This window comes from Octopus bimaculoides, chromosome 8, assembly GCF_046866305.1.
Source record: "Octopus bimaculoides isolate indiv1 chromosome 8, ASM4686630v1, whole genome shotgun sequence".
Lineage (NCBI taxonomy): Eukaryota > Metazoa > Mollusca > Cephalopoda > Octopoda > Octopodidae > Octopus > Octopus bimaculoides.
Genome location: NC_142935.1, coordinates 73,951,613 through 73,974,112, shown reverse-complemented (window position 1 = coordinate 73,974,112; position 22,500 = coordinate 73,951,613). Strand labels below are relative to the sequence as shown.

Below are 22,500 nucleotides of genomic sequence, written 5' to 3'. Positions count from 1 at the left end.
GGTATCAAAAGAATTATGTATGTTAGAACACACAGCAGCTGTTAATACATAGGAGTAATTTGTATAAGTAGATTACAATTAAATGAGCAGACGGCTGTTAATAAGCGAATGAGTAGTGTTGTTTGTATGATTATTAAAATGATTATGAAGATGTGCATATGTCAATTATAATCCCCCAATAATTGTGGCGGTGACGCGAGCCCATTGATAATCAATAATGGTATTAACATCTTTGCTAGAAAGTTAGGAGAAAGCACTTATATCCCGAACCCTGCATATTATCATTATAAAGTTCTCAGAAAGAGGATTGAATGTATTTTCTTCAAGTAAAATTTATAGTATAAGGAGTGTTGGCGATAGATTGGTGGAATGGATAGAAAATGTAGAAGATATAATAGCGATAATAGCTATAAAGGGGCATATATCTCAGTGATAGTTATATAGTATCAAATATAAAATATAATTAATGTAAGTACATATATTGAAGGAAAAATATATAAAATTCATACGAACATAAATAAGTTAATATTTGTTATATTGTAATCGAATATCGAGAAAAATTTCAGTATTTGCTAGAAAGTGCAAGATTGTATGTTTTTGGTAGTGAATAGTTTTGTGTAGTGGGAAACAAGCAATATAGAACATAGCAGTTGGAAGGAGTTGACAGGACATTGAGTTGTGTTGGAAGAATAGAAATTGATGCATATATTAATGGGTGTATTGAATTGTTATTTGTAAGGGTATAAGATAAGTGTTGTTAAAATCAAAAGAAAATATAGTAAATTAAAAATTCATATAAAATATTTGAAAGAAAGCTGGCCTGTAACTTCGAAACTAATAACCAATAGAGTTCATATAGTTCACAGAAAACCAAACTGCCGGAAAGCGTAATAAATATTGTAGATAAGAGATAATTCGAAGAAGCTAACTTGAGTCGTAATAAAATTAACAGTTTTCTAACTTCTGTAATTCTAAGAATCTTTATTTTCCTTTTATTATATTTCCTTTGTTTCAACCTATCGACACACTTTGTCCACTTCTTGGTATAAGTCGTCTTCAGGTTTTGGCTTATTTCTGTTTTTATATATTTATTTTTTTTGACTACCACTATCACCGAAATAAGATTGTTACTATTTTATCTTGTTTCTTAATACTATGAATACCATAAAGTCACCTTGACTTTGTTATAGCTATTATTGTTGGTGCTATTATTGCAGTAATACTTATGTGTTTATGGTTGTGTCCTAAAGAATCTGATAATTTGATTGGTGGAAAGTAATGTAAACCGTATACCCAAAGAATTTAGAAAAATCTAGCAGGATTTAATTGTATCTCACCCGATGAGGCGCCCACACACAGCTGTTGTTGAAGAATATTCAATTATATAGTTATTATAAAGGATAATCTTGTATAATGGTATATGGATATAAACTCTGCAACTTAAAGCGGGTGTGCAGTGCAGAAGCAAATGTTGTGATCTACTATTAAAGCCTGTGATATCTTCCATCTTACTGTTATATTATTCTTATATATATACATGTGTGTGTGTGTGTGTGTGTGTGTGTGTGTGTGTGTGTGTGTGTATGTGTGTGTGTGTGTGTGTGCATGTATCGCGGGTGATTCATTCCAAAGTATAATTTGTCCAGATAAAGTTGTCGTCACAAAGTAAAAATTAGCTGATTTTCATTTGTAAAAACGGGTTATGTCGTCGTATGTGTTGCAGATCAGATATGAGTCGGCTAGTAATGTGTACAATGGAACTATCCAATCCTAGTCTCTAATCATCAGGGTCTATTAGTCAGTGAAATACTTATATCAGATGGCTATGAACGCACAAGCTCAAGGACTAACTTCAAGTAACTTCACCCCTATGTTGCTGAAAACATGAAAGACATTACTACACTCAGGGAATTAGACCGGATGCGTGTATAAAAGCTTATTGTGTATTTCAAAGTCAAAAAGACTTGCCTCCTTTAAAGCAAATGTAGAGAGCATTCTTCTCGATAGAGCCGTAACCTGGACCTTGCTAAAAGAGCTTTATAATCGCTTTGATGGAGCATAGACTAGGCTTCTCGTGAGAGTTCAACACATCTTGTGTCATAAGAAAGAGATTTATGGATATATTCTACCCATCTCAACTATTTTTGCTCAACATAACATTTAGGAAATTTGTGTGTCATAACTCAACTATATTGATGTCATCTGTAGAGACACAATAAGAAAATGAGGAGACAGATTGCGGTCGCTTTAAGAAGAAAAATGAGCTTGCGTCGATAAATCTGAAGCTGTCAGGCAACTGGAACATATTTGAGTAAAGTTTCTCCAATGGTGGCAATTCTAATCTCTGCATAAGATATATAGCAGGTTGCTTTAATATTTGAAGCATTTTTGTTCGGCAAAATCTGCCTTTACGTGATCATTAACTCAATGATAATGCTCCGCGTTACTTGGATAGATTTCAGATTTTTCATTGCTGGGCTTCCAGACGAAGTGAAACATGGTTATGGCGTTTTCCCTACAATTTGACGTAAATAAGACAGTATTCTATTAAAAATCTCCCTTAAAATTATGCTTGTTCCATACTGTTAAGCTCTATCGATACACCTAGAATAAAATGTTCAAACTAGAGGAATCTAAAGACCTTAAAAGATTCCAGATCCGATCTCGCAAACTTGTTAAAAATGACATGAGCTCAAACAGCAGTAGTTCCTTCCAAATCACCACGAATGAAACCATTTAAGCAATCCGCTAATCCTCATCACTTGCAGGCAAAACAAAGAATAAATAAAATTCTCAATGCGTTTTCTCTACTTCTTACAAGCAATTTCACTAAAACATATATTACTGTAAACGCTGAAAGAAAGCAGCTAGTATACCACTAAAAATTGTCACACATACAAGTGACGTTACCTTAAGGATCACGTAACCATCTTCTACCTTCTACTCAATCCTCGAATGTCGAGTGATCAAAACGCGAACTGGGGATACTTAGCAAGCTCTTCCTTGACACTGTCGGCCAATCACCATATGACTGACACAGTGTAACTACAACAACCACACGATATGTTTTGAGAAATGAGAGTCGACTTCTCAAGTACTTGGTGGCCATATCTTTATACAGAATATATTGTTTGACCGATCACACGCATACATTACGTGTTTGGAACTCCAAATAATGTAGAAGTAAATCAGCAAATATTTTCTAATTAATATAACTTCCTCACCATCTATCAAGTTATCTTTCATCCATTTGTAGACATAATCTTATATATGTTGTGAGTGTCTCTTTGTTATATGTAAGAATGTTTAATTATACTATGTTAACAAAGGTTTTCTGCTTAAAATCTTTTTTCCAGCTGAATGTAGTTTTCCTCTGTCATATCTTGCGGCAACTTTTTAAACTAGAATCTCACCCAAACGATCCAAGCAGCTTAAGGTAAGAAAATTCTAAAACATTATTTTGAGAATATTGGAATGTACATCCTAATGCAAGGAAATAATGGATTATTGGTTAACTGAAAATTTGGTTCATTTCGAGTGGCAAACGTCTTTGCTGTTTGGTGCATAATACATTAAACAGCGGTGGCTTTGTGGTAGTAAATTATAATTGCATACATATTTACATTGTATTACACATGTATTCTCGTTTTCAATATTCTGTAGAATTATACAGCTTCAGCATGAGATTATGTAACGCACACAACATACTTTCTTAAGGAAATTATAACAAAATAAAGGAAACGTATTTCAATCATGAATGTAAACTTTTCCGAGCACCTGGCACTCTCTAGTCATAGCTACAAAACCTTTCATTTAATGACGTCATGAAATGTCCTGTCCTCTTTATCAAAATAAACGATAATATTTCATTGGATGTTCTATCTTCTGAAGATTGGAATAACTATGTTAAAGGAAATCTAAAAGAAAGATTCAGACACATGCAACGGTTAAGATATTTAACAACCTTTCACTGTAAAGTGTCGGAACAGCATGTTTAAATTTTTGTTATGAAAGTAAAATAGGCAGCACTGTTCTTTCTCAGTTTTTCCTAACAATACTGAAATTATATTCTAAATGGAACATCTTAATCAACCAAAGATAAGAATAATCTTGCCCATCTTTATTTCTATACATTTATGGACTAATTCGTGTATAATTTTTCTTACATAATAAAACCATGATTAAAAATAGAACAAGGAGTTTAATTCATTTAATTAAAATTTTATCTTGAAATTCCATCCAAATAAATAATGACGATAGAAGCAAGAGTAGTGCTCTAGCTATTTTTTAGTACCTCCGAAATTGTTGGTAAGAAATTGTCCTTATATTGAAGATCAGGTACAAGTGCTTGAAACAAGATAAGGTGCTGGTCAAAGTGATTTAACTTCTACGCATTATCATTATATTTAATCTTCCTTACAAGCGTCTTCTAATATACAACAACAATAATAATAACAATAACACTAATAATAATTACTGTTATTGTAATTGTTTATGTTGTCAAGGCGGACAAAATGCTTACCAGCGTTCATTCTGGCTTAACGATCTGAATTCAAATTCTGCCAAGGTCTACTTCGATTTCATCCTTTCAGGGTCGATAAAATAAGTATCAGTTAAACACTTGTGTCAATTTAATCGATTAACTGTTCCAATAAAATTGAGGTTTTCTGCCAAAATTTGAAATTATTCTTAAGGCGGTTTACTGGCAGACTCCTTAGCACGCCGGGCAGAATGCTAAGCGGCATTTCGTTTGTCTTTAGGTACTGCATTCAAATGCCGCTGAGGTCAAATTTGCTTCTCATCCTTTTGTGGCTGATAAAATACGTACTCCTTTCTCGAAATCACTGTAATTGTGTCAAAATTTGAAATCATTATTATTATTTAATGTGACAAACTGCCAGAATTGGTAGCGTATTAGACAGAAAGACTAGCGGCATTTTTACCAGCTCTTCACGTTCTGGGTTGCAATCCCGATGAAGTCAACTACGTCTTTCATACTTTCGGGTTCGATAAAATAAAGTAATTAAGTACTGGTATCACTGGTGTCGACTATTTCCCTTCGAAATTCCTGGCCTTACGTCTAATCAAAAATAATTATTGGTGGTATTTTAATTGATGTATTTAATTATAAATTGAACTTTCTTATTGACACTCTATAGTTGTAAATAATTAACCACAAAAGTAGTTACCAAAATCATTTCGTGCTATATAAAATTATATACGATGACTTACATATCTATTCTTAATACGTTTCGACATATTCGAGCTGTATATGTCGATCACTGTTGTGATGACAACGACTTATCAAACATACATAGATACAGTTTAAATTATGCCTGGAGAAGGTAGAATGTATAATATATAATCTTTTATGATTATATTGAGTAAAGCTCTAGCGAAACATCTGTCACTAATTTGGACGCCATTTGTGTGTTAATGTTATATATATATATATATATATATATATATATATATATATAGATAGATAGATAGATAGATAGATAGATAGATAGATAGATAGATAGAGAGAGAGAGAGAGAGAGAGAGAGAGAGAGAGAGAAAGAAAGAAAGAGAGAGATAGAGATAGAGAGAGAGATAGAGAGAGAGAGAGAGAAAGAGAGAGAGAGAGAGAGAGAGAGAGAGAGAGAGAGAGAGAGAGAGAGAGAAGGAGAGTGTGTGTTTATCATATAATCTTCTTTACCTCTGGCATTCAGGGATAGTTTCTGCAGGTGAAAATACGTAAGTGATTGTGTCGTACTTTTTAAGAGTTTGATAAAATTGCAATCTATGCTGCATTAAAATAGTCAGATGCAGCGTATCTACCATCACATGGATAGTTTCCAGAAACCATTTGAATGTTATGAGATCTTATACTTCTCTTGTGTGTTTTGGTATGATGATAAAGATAGCAGAGCCAGCTGAGGTAAAATACTTTTGTCTTAAGTGTTGTCATATGACGCTACCATGATTTTTGTACGGGGCAAGAGACATGGGGACCAAGCCTTTGGTAAATCTAATGTTCATACAAGCATCATTTGCGAAATGCTGTTGGAATATTTTCCACACCACACAAATTATATAGCGCTCACACTGGCGTTGGCGGGAATAAAGTTTGAATTTCTCGAGACGGTCGCAACACTCATGACTTGTCATGTCTATCTTTTTGTGATCGATCTTTGGGCTGCTTCAATTTTTATGATATTTTGCATCGTGTAGGGAAATCACAACGAAGAACAGCATTCAGGGTCTGGACGAGCGAGGGTGGAGAAGAGAAGGATAATGGTAAGAGTTTCTCCTGACCGAAAGGTCCTGAAGGCCCAGGAGCACACCGTGAGAGCCCCGGCGACTTTGTTCTTTGTGTGGACATTCCAGCTTAAATTGTTGTCGGCAGTTACTCCAAGATCATTAACGGTTTTTGATACCGCGCGGTCTTCGCAGGAGGCAAGAGCATATGATAGCTTAAGTGCAGCTCCTTTACGGTAGTAAATATTGAAATATATTTTCGTATAGTTGCATATTGTATTTTCCCGGTCATCGAATAACAACGAGAAGATCCGATTGGAGATTAGTCCAGTCTTCCACCCTGGCGACGATCTGGTGATTGTTTCAAGATATTTCATATTTATTGTTGACCATGTTTGTGGCAAGTTTGCCAGTTATCTATATAGATAAAACCAAACATTGAGTAAAAGCAAAACGAAAAGAAAAACAAAAACAATAACAACCAATTTTAACGGTTGTCTTTCGGTTACATTCTGTTCTACCCCAAGAGAGTTTACTCCTTTGTATGTGAGTTTATCAGTTTGTGAAATTTAACACAAGGGTTGCATCACTGTTAGTAAACGTAAGGAAAATACTAGTATCTGTGCAGTCTATTAGAGAACAGATTTATATTCCGACTATTTTTCCAAATATAACAGAAGTGCTATCCTCACAGGAATAGCTGTCATAAAATTTGTTGCGTAAATACTTCATTTTATTTCTCAATATAACACTTTTTACTCTATTTCATTTGCCACCTGTTGTCAAACACATCAAAAAAAGACACAAGATTTTCAAAACAGTGTTATTTTCTACAGCTCTGCAAAAATCAAAATGAAAAAAAGCTCGCATTGCAATTTCTTTTTAAAGACATCTAAGATAAAAATCAATTTGACTGTCTAACAAAATCCGTAACAAAACCGACAGAGAGAAAGACACACAGTCAGATACACATGCACACACACACACACACACACAAATGTACGCACACAAATATATACTCATCACGTACACAACGAAGCACGCACGTACACACGCTCATTTTTATATGTATTTTATACGTGTGCGTGCATGCGCGTGCTTGTTCTCCTGAGTTTGTGTACATATACACTTACACGCATATATATTTATAGATAGAGAAAAATTAAAAACAACAACTATCTCTCTGGTCTATGTATTGTGTTTCTTTCTCTTCCTCTCCCCATATCTCATTACACGCACACTCATATATATATATATAAAGGAGACCACTAGGTGGACTCTTAATGTGCTAGAAGAAGATCACATGTAATGTGTCTACTAAGACCGAATTGTTCTCAAAGGAAATTTAGCGAAGTAACAAAAATGTATGCGGATAAGACAAGTGAATATTACATAGATATATACCGTTATCTGTAAGCTAGTTTCGAAATTAACATTTTCTTACCGAAAATATCTGTTTCTCATCAGTACAGACCGCTAAATAAATATAATTCTCAGAATCGTATAATAGTTGTTCCCCACGAATGGAGCACGTGTACACGGTTCTGTTAATTATATTTATGATAAGATTCATATATATGTATATATACATATGCATATACAATAATCCTTTGAGATCTCAGATATTTTTTTTCTCTGAATCTCCTTGATTCTTTTAATATGCTTGTTCCCTGGTATTAAATATATGTATATATATATATGCATATACAATAATCCTTTGAGATCTCAGATATTTTTTTCTCTGAATCTCCTTGATTCTTTTAATGTGCTTGTTCCCTGGTATTAAATATATGTATATATACATATGCATATACAATAATCCTTTGAGATCTCAGATATTTTTTTTCTCTGAATCTCCTTGATTCTTTTAATGTGCTTGTTCCCTGGTATTAAATTGATATTAATTAATATTCAATTTTTACCCTACTGTTTTAATTTATGTATATATATATATATATATATATATATATATATATATATATATATATATATATACATATATAAATATATACTTTATTTAAAAGCAGCAGAAATATCAGAAAAACTGTTACTCAAAGTTTCACGTTCCCGTTTGTCAGACAGTTTTGTCTGAATGGCACAGAATTGACGATATTATTAAAGAAAAACAAAATCTATTTTAACGGTTACATGTTTGAAAATGGTTTTGTTTCATTGGTCCTTTCAACTAAATGTCTTAAGTATACAATGAACGAAATAAATTCAGTATAAATTCATCCTATTGTAAAATCGAAGAAAAACTTAAATTCAAGGACAAATTCCTAATACATTTCGTAAATAATCATATACGAAATGTAAGTCAATTAATACATTAAAATTAAAATTTAAAATTATTTACGCTGTATCACATAAATATTTTTTCAGCAGTATATACGCACACTAGACCATCTATAATATACATACATGCACCAAAATACACAGATGCATGTACATAGTTATATACATATTTAGACATACATATTTAGACATACATATTTAGACATCCATAAAGAAAGAGAATTAGATCACGAATATGTGTAACGAATGTTCACATAAAATAAAATTGCATAGACTCATCATTTCTTTTCTTTTCTTACTTAAAATATCTTTCCACTTCCTACTGGATACATTGCTAGCGCCCTGAACAAATTTCTTTTTTCTCCTCCTTTTCTTCTTTCTTCTTTTTCCCTTTTCCTCTTTCGCTCGCTAGGTTTTACGTCTCTGTTTCTTTTCCTTTTTCTCTCCCTCCTCCCTACCCTTAAGGTATACTTCCTGTTTCTCTCGCCTGTAATAACTGTCCTGTATATGTGTACACTAAGCGGTTTTGTACGCTTGCGTGTATGCGTACATATATCTATAAGTGTGTATTTGTGTATATATTCAAGTCTTACATATATATGCCTAAATATTATATAACTATGTACATACATCTATGTATTTTGGTGTATATATGTATATTATAGATGGTCTAGTTTGCGTATATACTGCGCGGCTACTAACCTCAAGATTCTGAGTTCGATTCCAGGCAGTTACTATTATTCAGTAATAATAATAATAATAATAATAATAATAATAATAATAATAATAATAATAATAATAATAATAATAATAATAATAATGATGATAATAAGACGAAGAAGAAGAAGAAGAAGAAGAAGAAGAAGAAGAAGAAGAAGAAGAAGAAGAAGAAGAAGAAGAAGAAGAAGAAGAAGAAGAAGAAGAAGAAGAAGAAGAAGCAGAAGAAGAAGAAGAAGAAGAAGAAGAAGAAGAAGAAGAAGAAGAAGAAGAATATGTGGTGATGGACAAGAAACAATAAACCATATTATCTCTGGTTGCCCAGTCCTGGCTAAGAAGGAATATATTCACAGACACGACAGAGCTGGGACCTATATACACTGGAAGCTATGCCAACACTATGGAATAACAACAGAAAAAAGATGGTATAAACACATGCCAGAAAAGATCACAGAAAACGAGAAAGCAACCATACTCTGGGATATGCCAATACACACAGATAGAGAAAGTAAGGCAAATAGACCAGATATAGTTGTCAAAGTTCATGAAGGAAAAAAATGCTTTCTAATTTATGTATCAATACCAGCAGATGACAACGTTTCTCTAAAAGAAATGGAGAAACTTTCAAAATACAAAGACTTGGAAATAGAGGTAACTTGAACGTGGAATGTAAAAACAGAAACAATTCCTATCATAGTAGGTGCCTTAGGTATAATAAAAAAATATTCAGACAAATACATAACAAAAAGACCAAGACTTACAAATATATATAACATACAGAAAATTGCACTACTGGGCACTGCACACATCCTACGCAAAACACTTTCAATACATTAACCATAAGAGCATCACAGCAAACCACAGCACATACCCAAGGCACACAGAGCTGCGCTCGGTAGTGAAGTGAAAGTACGTTATAAAAATAAAATTACTGAACAATAATAATAATAATAATAATAATAATAATAATAATAATAATAATAATAATAACTGATTACTACCTAGATCAGATTCCAGGAAACCCCAAAATGGCTGAAGTTCAAAAAATAGTGCTCATGGGAACTGCCCATATCCTACGTAAAATACTGTCTATGTGATCTCAAATTTTAAAGCAAACACATAATTTTCTTATATTTTCTTAAACATTCACTTGAACAAAACTGTACAAATACAAATATATGGTACCCTAGGCATAACACCTACATGAACTTCTAACTTGTTGTCTCTTGAAGTCTCTGGGTGAGACTTGGATCCAACTTGTACAAATGCAAAACAAAAGTCAAACATAAAATAATAATAATAATAATAATAATAATAATAATAATAAATGCCTGAATGCAGTATGAGGCAGTGACTCTCATGGCCTCTGATCTTAATTGATTGGAAGTGTTATCATGTACATTGTTTTGTCTTGGTATAAAAAATGGGCTGCAATAAATATTCTGCTCAATACCACAGATTTGCTTGTCAGTTGTTTGACCTTAACCAGTTGAGCATGTCCCTTGGTGGCTGACGATATGTGCATCTCTGATCACGAGCAGAAGTAGTGGGGGAACATCATAGCCATGTGTTCAGAGGAATTCTTTGGGGTTTGAATAGTTCACCTTTGGAAACATGAGTGTTTTGCTCAAGATCCTTAAACAAACCTTATTCAGGGACCTTTTGAGCGGGATGTGCTACTCGACCTGAAGAAAATTCTAACGGGGCCCCACCTGCAAGGTCATGCGCTCTTTATCTTGATATGAGATCACCATGTCGCGCACATATAGTTGTGATGCGTGTGCCTGGTGTACCCTTATCAGACGGGTAGTCATGATGGGTATAATAACGGGCTTCGTATATTTTACCCCAGTGTCATTTTGATGGAATGCACTGCTCTCTCACTCAATAATAATAATAATAATAATAATAATAATAATAATAATAATAAGAAGAAGAAGAAGAAGAAGAAGAAGAAGAAGAAGAAGAAGAAGAAGAAGAAGAAGAAGAAGAAGAAGAAGAAGAAGAAGATCGAAAGATACCTTAGAAATGAGAACCCAGGTTCGAAATTCCCCCAAGACACCTGCTGAAGTCAGGTGGGTATATCAGCCGAAACGTTGTACATAATTCCTCATCTCATATATAGTACTGTATCAATTGCAGTACTTGTTGATTTGAAGTCTGGTACTTATTCCATCGGATTATTTTGCCGAACTGCTAAGTTATAGGGACATAAACGCACCGACACCGATTGTGAAGCGGTGGTGAGGGAACAAACACAGACCTAAAGACATACACATAAATATGATGCAGAATGTAAATAATATGGCAATTGATGGCGATTCTCAATGAAAAGAGGAGAGAAAATAAAGCAAGGAAACTTAATGTCACAAAAGATGATTTACAACTTACGGGGAAAAACTGATGTTTGTTAGAACGTAATGGCTGCGCGTTTCATTTCTTACTTATAAAGAATTTTATAATCACTCTTACGTTTATACTTTGTGCATAACAATTCGAGCAGTAGATTCTCCCATGATTTTCAGATACTCAATTGCTGGCTTCTCCTCCTTCTCTTTCTCTGTCTCTCTGCCTCTGTCTTTGTCACTGTTTCTCCCACCCTCTCTGTCTGTCTGTCTGTCTCTCTCTCTCTCTCTCTCTCTCTTTCTCTCTCTCTCTCTCTCTCTCTCTCTCTCTCTCTCTCTCTCTCTCTCGCTGCACGCATACAAACACACTGAATATATAATATTTATGCTAAGCACTGCATAGTAGACTACGTTTTTCTTTTTTCGGTAAAGACATTTTTCCGTAAAGACTTCCAACAATAAGTGATAAGCGGCTATACTTCCTTATAGCGCATAAAAGAAGTTATGACATAGATGCGTATCACAAAATGGTTAACGAAGTCATGAAAATTGCAACAACCCCAATTCAAATCAGGTTAGTTAACATAGTGCCTCGGGGCTGAGGGCATGTCATCTACAATACGGCATTAACGGGCGCGCGCACACACACACATACACATACAGACTAAAATTTAGTGAGCATAAAAAATCTGGTTGTGTGATTCTCTGTCCGAGGTTATGATAGGAGTCGAGGAATTTAATGAATTTTAAGCATCACCTACGTCGGCCAATTGTTAGTACGTTGGTTATAGCCTACACATTCAGTTTTATAATATTACATCATGCAGATTGCATTTCCTAGTCGCGTTGCCTTACTATCTAAAATTCAATTTCCAGTGATATCGACTTTATTTCTAAATATCTGGCACCGTTGAAATAAATACCTGCTTAGAATGAATTACACATGAACCATCCATTCAAAATTTGTTTCTGGATTAAAGCAAACAAATTGATTTTAAAGTTATGTGACTGATTTGATTTGATTTTCAATATATCTTTAAGCGAGAATAATTGAGCATCACAAACTTAACTAAAACAAAAATAAGAAAAAAAAAATCCTTTAAGTCACATGGTTTCAAAAGTTTAGAACGCCAAGAATTCTTTAGCAAATCTTATGCAGTATACCTTAACTACCTTTACCAGATATATTGATATATATTTGATTCTTTTTATATCATTTCACAAAATATTGAAAAATTATTGTAGAAGAAAACGAAAATTTGCCTGTTATTTATTCTTATCAAAAATTGAAACTTAGATATTTTACCAACGTATAAAATATACTGTTTACATCGCAAGTTTTTCATATTAAACAAAGTGAAAACAAAAACCAAAAACCAAAAAAAGGAAAATGATCATGCAAACATAAATCAAATTGAAAGGATAATCAATAAGATAAATAAACAAATGTACGTACTATATTAACTAAATCTAAATATGAAACAAATATAATAACTTCTGACTTCTGAATATAAATCTAATCCGTGTTTATACGATAGCGCTTTTATTTAAGAGTAGTGGTGTCTGAGGTGGCAAGCCAGTGGAATCGTTACCATGCCAGGCAAAATGCGTCCCAACATTTCATCCGTCTTTACGTTCTGAGTTCAAATGCTGCCGAGGTCAACTTTGACGTTCTTTCATCTTTTCGGAGTCGGGGAAAAATATGTCCCTGCTAATCATTGGGATCGATGTAATCAATTTACTTCCTTCCCCGAAATTGCTGGTCTTGTGCCAAAATTTGAATTCAATATTAGTAGCGTTCTTTTTATATATATAATGACACCTCCCAATATACACTCAACGTCTTATCTCCTTGATAAGTAATAGGTGAAGACTTACGGACGGAACTGTTAACAGTTCGTATCCTGTTAGCGGGCTTTACTCTATCATGTAAATGTACGCAGTGATTCATTACCTGTAGTTGTAAATAGAGTTACTTATACAGTTTATTACAGCCAGCAGTAAGGGAATTGTACAAGTGATGAGTACGTTTTTAAATTGCAGATTTGAGTTCAAAGTCTTTCCTAAGTATACTTTGAAGTCACGGTAGTCAAAGGACTACTTTCAGTTGGTCCATAATAAGAGAATTTTGATTTGAAGTTGTATCCTTACCCTCTCATTGGTGTTTAGAAATCATTTCAATTAGCTACACACATATCTATGGTACCTACATAAAGAATTTTTGTTCGAAAGTATGAACCGCAGTACAGACTCTTATAAATATTTTTAAGCAAACTGCTTTAGGGTGACTAAAGAGACATGAAAGAATACAGGATTCTGGGAAGGTAATTGCAGTGAAGTATTATCAGGTGAGACAATCGAATAATTAATGACATACACAACTTAACAAGATATAGGAAATAAGATCAAAATACGGGACGAACAAAGCTAGAAAGAAATGCTCAATGTTCGTTCTTCAATTAGTAAGTTGATGCGTAACACTGATGAGCTCTGGTTGCTTCTAATGCATTACATAAAAGAACATCACTGACACGTTGAATATGTAAGCCCCATGGGTGCTTTGATTATTCTCTGGGGTACATATATGCAGTATTATAAATTACCAGTTACTACTGAAAATCCATTGATGTTAGGTTATCTAGAATGAGCAAAGCAAATAATAATTTTGAAAACATTTCATCTTTGTTAATAATGTAAATATGTAAATGACAGGGAGATATAATTCATTAGAATACATAAATATAGTAGGCGTAGGAAACATCAGTAATATTGTAGGTTACAAGCTTTTAATGGATGTTTTCAAAGAACGCTTTTTCATCAGAATCTACTAATGACTCTTAATAACCTCTGTATTGTAACGTAAAATATGAAAGTTCATATTTTACTACTTCTAGACTGCTGAGGCTAAATATATATTGTTCAGTCATAACACATCATTTCTATTATCTTTCAATATGATGTGCTCGTCGCTTGCAACAATGTTACTGATGTTCGCTGATATGCAGATCTTGCACGTTTCTATTTAAAATAATTAATTGTACAATGCTGAGATTCATTACTTATGCAGCATTGGTTAACGTGTAAGAGTAAACTGAGCATATACACTAATAGTGATGATTAATATATGAAGTGTATTGTGTAAATATAAGAGAAGAGAGAGCAATTTGGTGATACACAAAATTGTGAAACCAATGCGCTAAGTAGAGCATTCAAACTCCTGTATTTAATAACTGTAAAACTACACAATACATGCACTTACCAATTTATGAAACTTTGAAAAGTGGCATGCACAGAACTATGATTATATGTGTGTGTGTGTATAGATAGATAGATAAATAGAGAGAGATGCGTACATACATGCATACATGCATACATACATACATACATACATACGTACGTACGTACATACATACATACATACATACATACATACATACATACATACATACATACATACATAGGACAGGATAGGATAGGATAAAATAAGAATTTTTCACATAAAATGGTACGTAATACAATCGGTAAAATTAAGCTTGAGTTGGAATGCATTACATAAATGTGTAATCTTGGGTCTCATAGAAGAAAACGGTTTTCAGTCAACATTGCTAGCTTACAACTTCTGTTCATTCTGCCAACTCTTTGCAGTATGAATTAAAAATACAAATCCTATATTGATTCTTTTTTTTTTCTTTCTCGTCATTCTAAAACTCTCATAAATTTTCAGAAATTAGAAAATTACTACAAGCAGTGCAAAATTTAAAATTATCTGATGTCAATATTCAAGGCATATCATTCTGGTGACATACAACTAAGCTCTCAGCAAACTACATTCGTGATTTTTATACCAAATAGCAATGAATTGGAATGGGCAGTAATCCCACCATGTGGATTCCTATGCTTTCCTGGATAAGATTTTGCTCTCACTTTTGATCAATCATAATTGCCGTTCCTGGTAGTTTGTACAATTGTATGAGGCACACTAATTCTCATCTCCTTATACACGAATAAGAAATAAGAATGAATGTGGAAAAATTCGGCGTTGTAGAGTTAAATTAGGTGAAAAGAGACGACAAGAAATGTCTTTATAACTGAGATCAAATAGTCTGATACTGTGAGAAAAGAGCTTTCAGATGCTATGAAAAGTGTTTTATTTATTTGGAATGATGCTCTCTAATTTTTTTGTCATTGATGTTTTTGTTTTTACCAAGTAATTAAGTCTTTGATGGTGAAAGTGGTGATAGCCATGCATTTCCGAAGTACGGAACTTAGTTTAGCAGGTCAAATGAACTTGAATCTAGGCTGTGATCTCACGTTAGATATAAGCATAACGCTTGTCCCCGTATTCATTAATTCCTGTATATTTTGAAGATACATACATATATGAATATGTATCTATTTATCTCTCTATCTCCATATCCCCACGCTCTCTCATTCACTCTTTGTCTCTCTCTCTCCCTATAAATGTATATATATATATATATATATATATATATATATATATATATATATATATATATATATATATATATATGTATGTATATACGCACGTATATACATACCTACCTACCTACCTACATACATACATACATACATACATACATATGTAAGGATCTTACCCAGATTGACCATTTACAATTATCAGCCAAAAGTGTGGGCGTGAGAGAGAAGGGATAGGGATAAATTAGAAAGACACATTAAAGATAACAGCATGCATGTGTGTCTGTGTGTATAGACAGAGAGAGATTGGAGGAGATAATGAGGTGATATTGACATATATATATATATTCATTTTGATTATATTTTTAAATTTTATATTTTATATACATACATGTGTATATAGGTGTGATTTTCTATATTTACATCTTATATATCATTAATATTCCTTCTAATATATTTTTAAAATTTCATGTTCTTTGTATACGTATATGTGTGTTCATGTGCGTGTTGAGTCACCAACCCTCAACCGATTGGTTCATCACTACTTGATCTGCAACCCGGTCTGCATCTGATAAGCGGCACACTGTGCACCTGTAGAGGTTATGCTTTTTAGGTGGAGACAATGGACTTTGTACAGCACGAGCGAACTCCTCTTTAAACAAATATACAGTGCAAATCGTTCAGTGACAACATGAGGACAAACCAAAATACTACGGCGATGACATGACAGTGAAGGGGGCCCGGTAAAGGTAGTCAGTGGAGGTCCCTAGCTTGAGCTTTGAACATATGGTGGTATGAAGTAGATGGTGGTTCTGTCAAATCTATGAGCGCATTTTCAGTCCGTGTTCTCTTCTTAACTACAAAGTAGCTTACTTGAGATGGCACTGCTTTCCCGTGAATATGGTGGGGGGCTAGAAAAGGTACCCTAAAAATCGCTCGCTCACAGAATTCAGTTATTATCCAGCGAATGACTGGACTTTCAACCATGCTGTCGAAAAATATGAGACGACAAATGAAAATGGTTAGACAGAGGCAAAATGATAGGGAAATGGATATTAGTATAGCAGCTTGGAACGCACAGAAAAAGCATCCGGAGCGCAAAACAGTACTTTTAACTTAATTTTTGAGAAGAAAAATTTTAGCATTGCTGGTTGTTTGGAGATAAGGCTACCAGATTCTGGTTAGCTGAATGAAGTAATTGGCGGGTACACTTTCTTCTGGAACGGTAAATCTGAAAAGAAAAATTGGATCTGGTGTGAGTTTCGCTATTAGTAATGATATTGTACATAAAATAGAATTCTCGCGAAATGGAATTAAGGACGGTCCTATGTTATTACAAACCCCAATTGGCCTAGAAAAATATGCTGCACTTGTAAGTTCATACACACCAACATCTGGTCTTTGGATGCATCTAAAGATTAACTTAATTCCGATTTACGAATATTACTGAAATGATTTCACAATCAAAATAAAATGTTTCTTTTAAAAGATTTTAATGCACCTGTTGGATCAGATTACCTTTCTTGGTCAAATATTCTTGGTAAGCATGTTCCAGATAAAATAAACTCAAATGGATTCCTGCTACTATCTCTGAGCAGTGAGTTTGGACTTTCTGTCACCAATACACTTTTTCAACAGTCCAATAAAAACAGAATAACTTGATATCATCCTAGATCACGTCATCGTTACTTCATTTAATATGTGATTGTCCGAAACCGTGATAGAAATAATGTTTTGTTTTCTTTTTTCCATAAGGTAGAATGCTGTTTTGACCATGTTATCATTTGTAGTAAAATAAAAATGAGACCAAAGCTGGTCATAAAATAATTTCGTAAAAGACTTATAAGGAGACCTTATATTTCAAAGCTCAAAGTAGATAAATATATTCTTGCTCAAACACTTGATGCAAAATTACATAATGTTAGAATCACGGAAAATTTAGAAGAATCATAGAGTCATTATAAAGATACAATTTATCCAGAGTTCTTGAGTTATATATGAACAGCTTCAAGAAATATACAGTCTTCACAAAAAATCGATTACAGATAAGATCACTACTAGAACGAAAAAGCTTTACAAGGCTGCTAAAAGCTCTATTCAAACTAAACTCCGAAAAATAAGAACAGTTCCTCAAGAATTTAAAGATGTAACGATTGTTCGTCTATATAAATATAAAGGTAATGGATGTGAATGTGACAATCCTCATGGCATATCGCTGCTTCCTATTGCAGGAAAAATCCTCTCTAAAGTAATCTTAAACGGAATTAACACTGGCTTAGTCACCTCTGTCTATCTAGAGAATCAGTGTGGATTTAGGTCTGATCAAGTTACAGTGGCTATTCAGCTTGCGACAAGTTAGGGAGAAGGCTCAGGAGCACAATACAGCCGACCTTACAAAATCCTTTGACTCTGTATGTCGGCAGGCGTTTTGGAAAGTACTAGCAAAACTCATGATTCCTGATCAAACGCTAAATGTGTTCTTACATAAAGATATGAAAACATCCGTTCTCTCAAATTGCCTTTTGATGTTAAAAATGGTAGAAAACAAGATTGTGTTCTGGTACCAGGATTATTTACACTATTAGTTACGCTGAATTGTGCGGTATTTTTTGGTGATCTCACCCCCATTAAAAAACTGAGTTATCTCCTCCAAATAAAAACAATTGTCTAATCCTCAATAAAACAAACACACACACGAAAAAGAAACATTTATACACATGAAAAGCGAAAAGGTTAAACGTTTTATTGAGTATGATAATAATTTTTATAACAAATTACACAAGACTGAAAAAATCCATAAACATGAAAACTGAAAAAATTAAACATCTTATTGAATCTAATAACATTTTTATAACAAATTATACCATGCCTATTGAGGAGACCAACAGTTTTGAAGTACTGAATCAAAAAGATCTAACCCTTTTAATTCATTCTCTTGTCACCACATAAACTGGAAATTTTTTAATGGAGTTGAGAAAACCAAAAAGTACAAATTGTGCTTTTCCCTATGTAGAAGAGAGTGTGTTTCTAGAATAAAAGAAAATGAGCGACATCTTCAAACAACAGCGTTTCAAAGCAAGGACTAAAGTTGCATCTCAGGCAATGACAGATTTACGGTTTGCAGATGATTGCACCGTATGTGATCATACACTCGAGGACATCCGGCACTTCATATATAAATTTGCAGCAGCAGGCAGATATTTTGACTCAACTATCAGCATAAAATAGACTGAATTGTTTTGTCAACAACGTTCTGGTAGCAACCTAGAAACTTTGGCCAGCCTGTTTGTTAAAGGCAATGCTGTGAAAGCAGTTGACGCTTTCACATAATTTGGTTCTGCACTAACAAAATCTTCTAAAAAAGTTGAATTGCAAACATTGATTAATTATAGTAACAGTAATGTGAGAGTGCTGCTCATTGTTGTGTTTTTGTATATATATATATATATATATATATATATATATATATATATATATATATATATATGTGTGTGTGTGTGTGTGTGTGTGTGTGTATATATATATATATATATATATATGCACACACACGACGTAAGAATTTTCAGTGACAAGACTAAGACAATATCCAACCAATATATGTGTGTGTCTATGTGTGTGTGTGTGTGTGTGTGTGTGTATGTGTGTGTGTGTGTGTGTGTGTGTGTGTGTGTGTGTGTGTGTGTGTGTGTGTGTGTGTGTGTGTGTGTGTGTGTAAGAGATCAAGATTTAAGTGACTCAATGCAGCACTCAAATACCGCCAGGACTCTTCTCATCCCCTACCTCAGTTTAACAAAGACCTCTTCAATGTCACTGCTGAAGTGAAAGTTATCAGTATGCATGGATGTTTGTATGTATGTATATATGTAAGTATGTATGTATGTATGTATGTATGTATGTATGTATGTATGCATGCATGCATGCATGTTTGTATGTATGTATATATACATGCATCCATGCATGCATACATGTATGTATGTATGTATGTATATATGTATGCAAAGAAAACTGGTACGCGCTTTAGAGCATTGGAATTACTCAACTTTGATGAGTAATGCAACGAATTGGTTACACTCCATGTTTTGACATACAGTGCTCTAATTCCAAATCCAGCTGGAATTAGTTAGTGCATCAGATACGATGCCGTTCGGTATCCGTTTCGACAGCCTCGAGGTTACGAAGAGAATATTGTAAGCAGGCAATCGGATCTACACTTTTGATATGCATACACACAGGCAGATATATACATAAACTCATTCATACATAGACACAAAGTTATGTCTATATTTATCTTCTCAAATACTTTACTTTAACTCTCAATTAAGTATCTACTAAGAATTTCACAATGTAAATATGTACTATGGGAAATCAAGAAATATTTTTTTCCGTTTCGTTAGCTGTTAAAAGATGTTGTGCCAACAATATCATATCTTTGGCGTCGGTTTATTACAGTGTGGATTTTTATTTCCCAAATATATAAAAGATGTGCCAGAGTTTATGGAAAATTGATTAAACTAAAAGGAAAATATAGACGAGAAAATCGCCAGCTGTGTCTCATACCAAATGTATACACAGTGTTAGAAGACATAATGCTGAGGAATTGTCTGAAATAGAATTTCTCTATGGACTTGTGGCAAGAAAAAGATATCATGGTGAGACGAAGATATCATGGCGAGACGAAGATATCATGGTGAGACGAATATCGTCGCTGCTGTGATACACAAAGACTACTTTACTTTTGCTGTGGCTTCTTAATACTAAGATTGTCATATACCGAAAGAACATTCATGACTCTCTATATAAAAAACACTGAATAAAAGATTCAATGGTATTGCAGAAGCTTGCCGGGCAGTATGAAAACTCGCTATACGCAACTGAAACGGGATTAGATTAAAATCGCCATCAGTGTATCATACTAAATGTATGGAAAGCATTAAAAATCTTGATACTCTTGAATTTTCTTAGATATAATCTCACCATAGATTTGCAGTGCTGAAAACTGATGCAAATATATCGGAGAAAGATGAACATCATGCCTGCTGAGAATGGCAGATATGTTACGTCTTGTGAAGTCTTATCAAGCTGTGCTGCTGATTGCTACCTGTTTAAACAAAATTAGTATCGATTGGGAAGCAAGATTCTTACCACACAGCCCTACTTGTGCCTATATATATATATATATATATATATATATATATATATATATATATATATACCAATAATTAGATGAGGCTGCTAGTTAGCAGGAAAACAATAAACGGCATTAAATATGACGGAGGGTGTTAGAAGACCTACACTGCTACATCTTACATATATGCATACATACATACATACATACATACATACGCTATGATTAATCGCTGACCAAACCATTCAATTTATTTTCTCCGTGTTTTTCTCCTTGTTTTCTCTGTATACTGTCTGTTGAAGAGCGTAGCTCGAAACGTTAAAGACTTTCTGTATTCCCGAGCGTCAATCTAATACATCCTTTTGTTGTTTACACCACCTGTCCTCGTCTGTTGATGTATTTTTCGTAAATTCCCCCATATATATATATATATATATAATATATATATATATATATATATATATATATATATATATATATATATATATATATATATATATATATATATATATATATATATATATATATATATATATATATATATGAATAGATGGACAGACAAACAGATAGACAGACAGAGGGATGAATAAATAGATAGATAGATAGATAGATTGACACTTGCATTTTTATGTATATTTATATTCTTTTATTTTGCAGACGCTCTGTGAAAGCTTTAATTCTGTTACTACCATTGTTTGGAATTCAAATTCTGATTGTGACGTACAGAGTTCCTGAGAGCAGCAAACATTACTTCTGGGTGAATATAATAAGTGATACCATAACAGGAACAAAGGTAATTACTTTTTAATTATTTCGATTCCCCGGGAATACTTTTGGAGAATACATTGTATGAAATCGTTTATAAAATTTTAGCATAATCTTCAATGGAATTTCAAACATGTTTAAGTAATCAGCTTAATCAACTTCACTGTTTATAAGTTATCTGCTTTGTTGTTTGTTCTTTCCTTTGCCGTTTGTTTCTCTCCTCCCCTTCTCTCACTTTCTCTAACACTCTCTCTCTCTTTCTGTCTCTTACTCTCTCTTTTCACATATATATATATATATATATATATATATATATATATATATATATATATATATATATATATATATATATATATATATATATATATACATACATACATACATACATACATACATACATACATACATACATACATATGTATGTATGTATATATGTATGTATGCATGTATGTTACACCGACTGGTTACTTATTAAACTTTCAAATCTTCACAACTTTATTTATTTAGACATTACGAAAGTCTGATCATTCGTCTCAAATGTAAACAATGGCTGTAGTCAGCGTGTAATTAATT

The 22,500-nt window shown here is 33.3% G+C and overlaps 1 protein-coding gene across 1 annotated transcript in view; it reads left to right on the top strand.

Annotated features, from left to right (window-relative positions):
* The window catches only part of LOC106867588 (calcitonin gene-related peptide type 1 receptor-like), a 314,424-nt gene that overhangs the window by 251,713 nt on the left and 40,211 nt on the right, over positions 1–22,500 (top strand). Inside the window, exons 10-11 of the mRNA XM_089356647.1 lie at positions 3,357–3,436; positions 21,820–21,955. Of these exons, the coding sequence (XP_089212773.1) occupies positions 3,357–3,436; positions 21,820–21,955 (216 nt within the window). The remainder of the gene's footprint in view (positions 1–3,356; positions 3,437–21,819; positions 21,956–22,500) is intronic.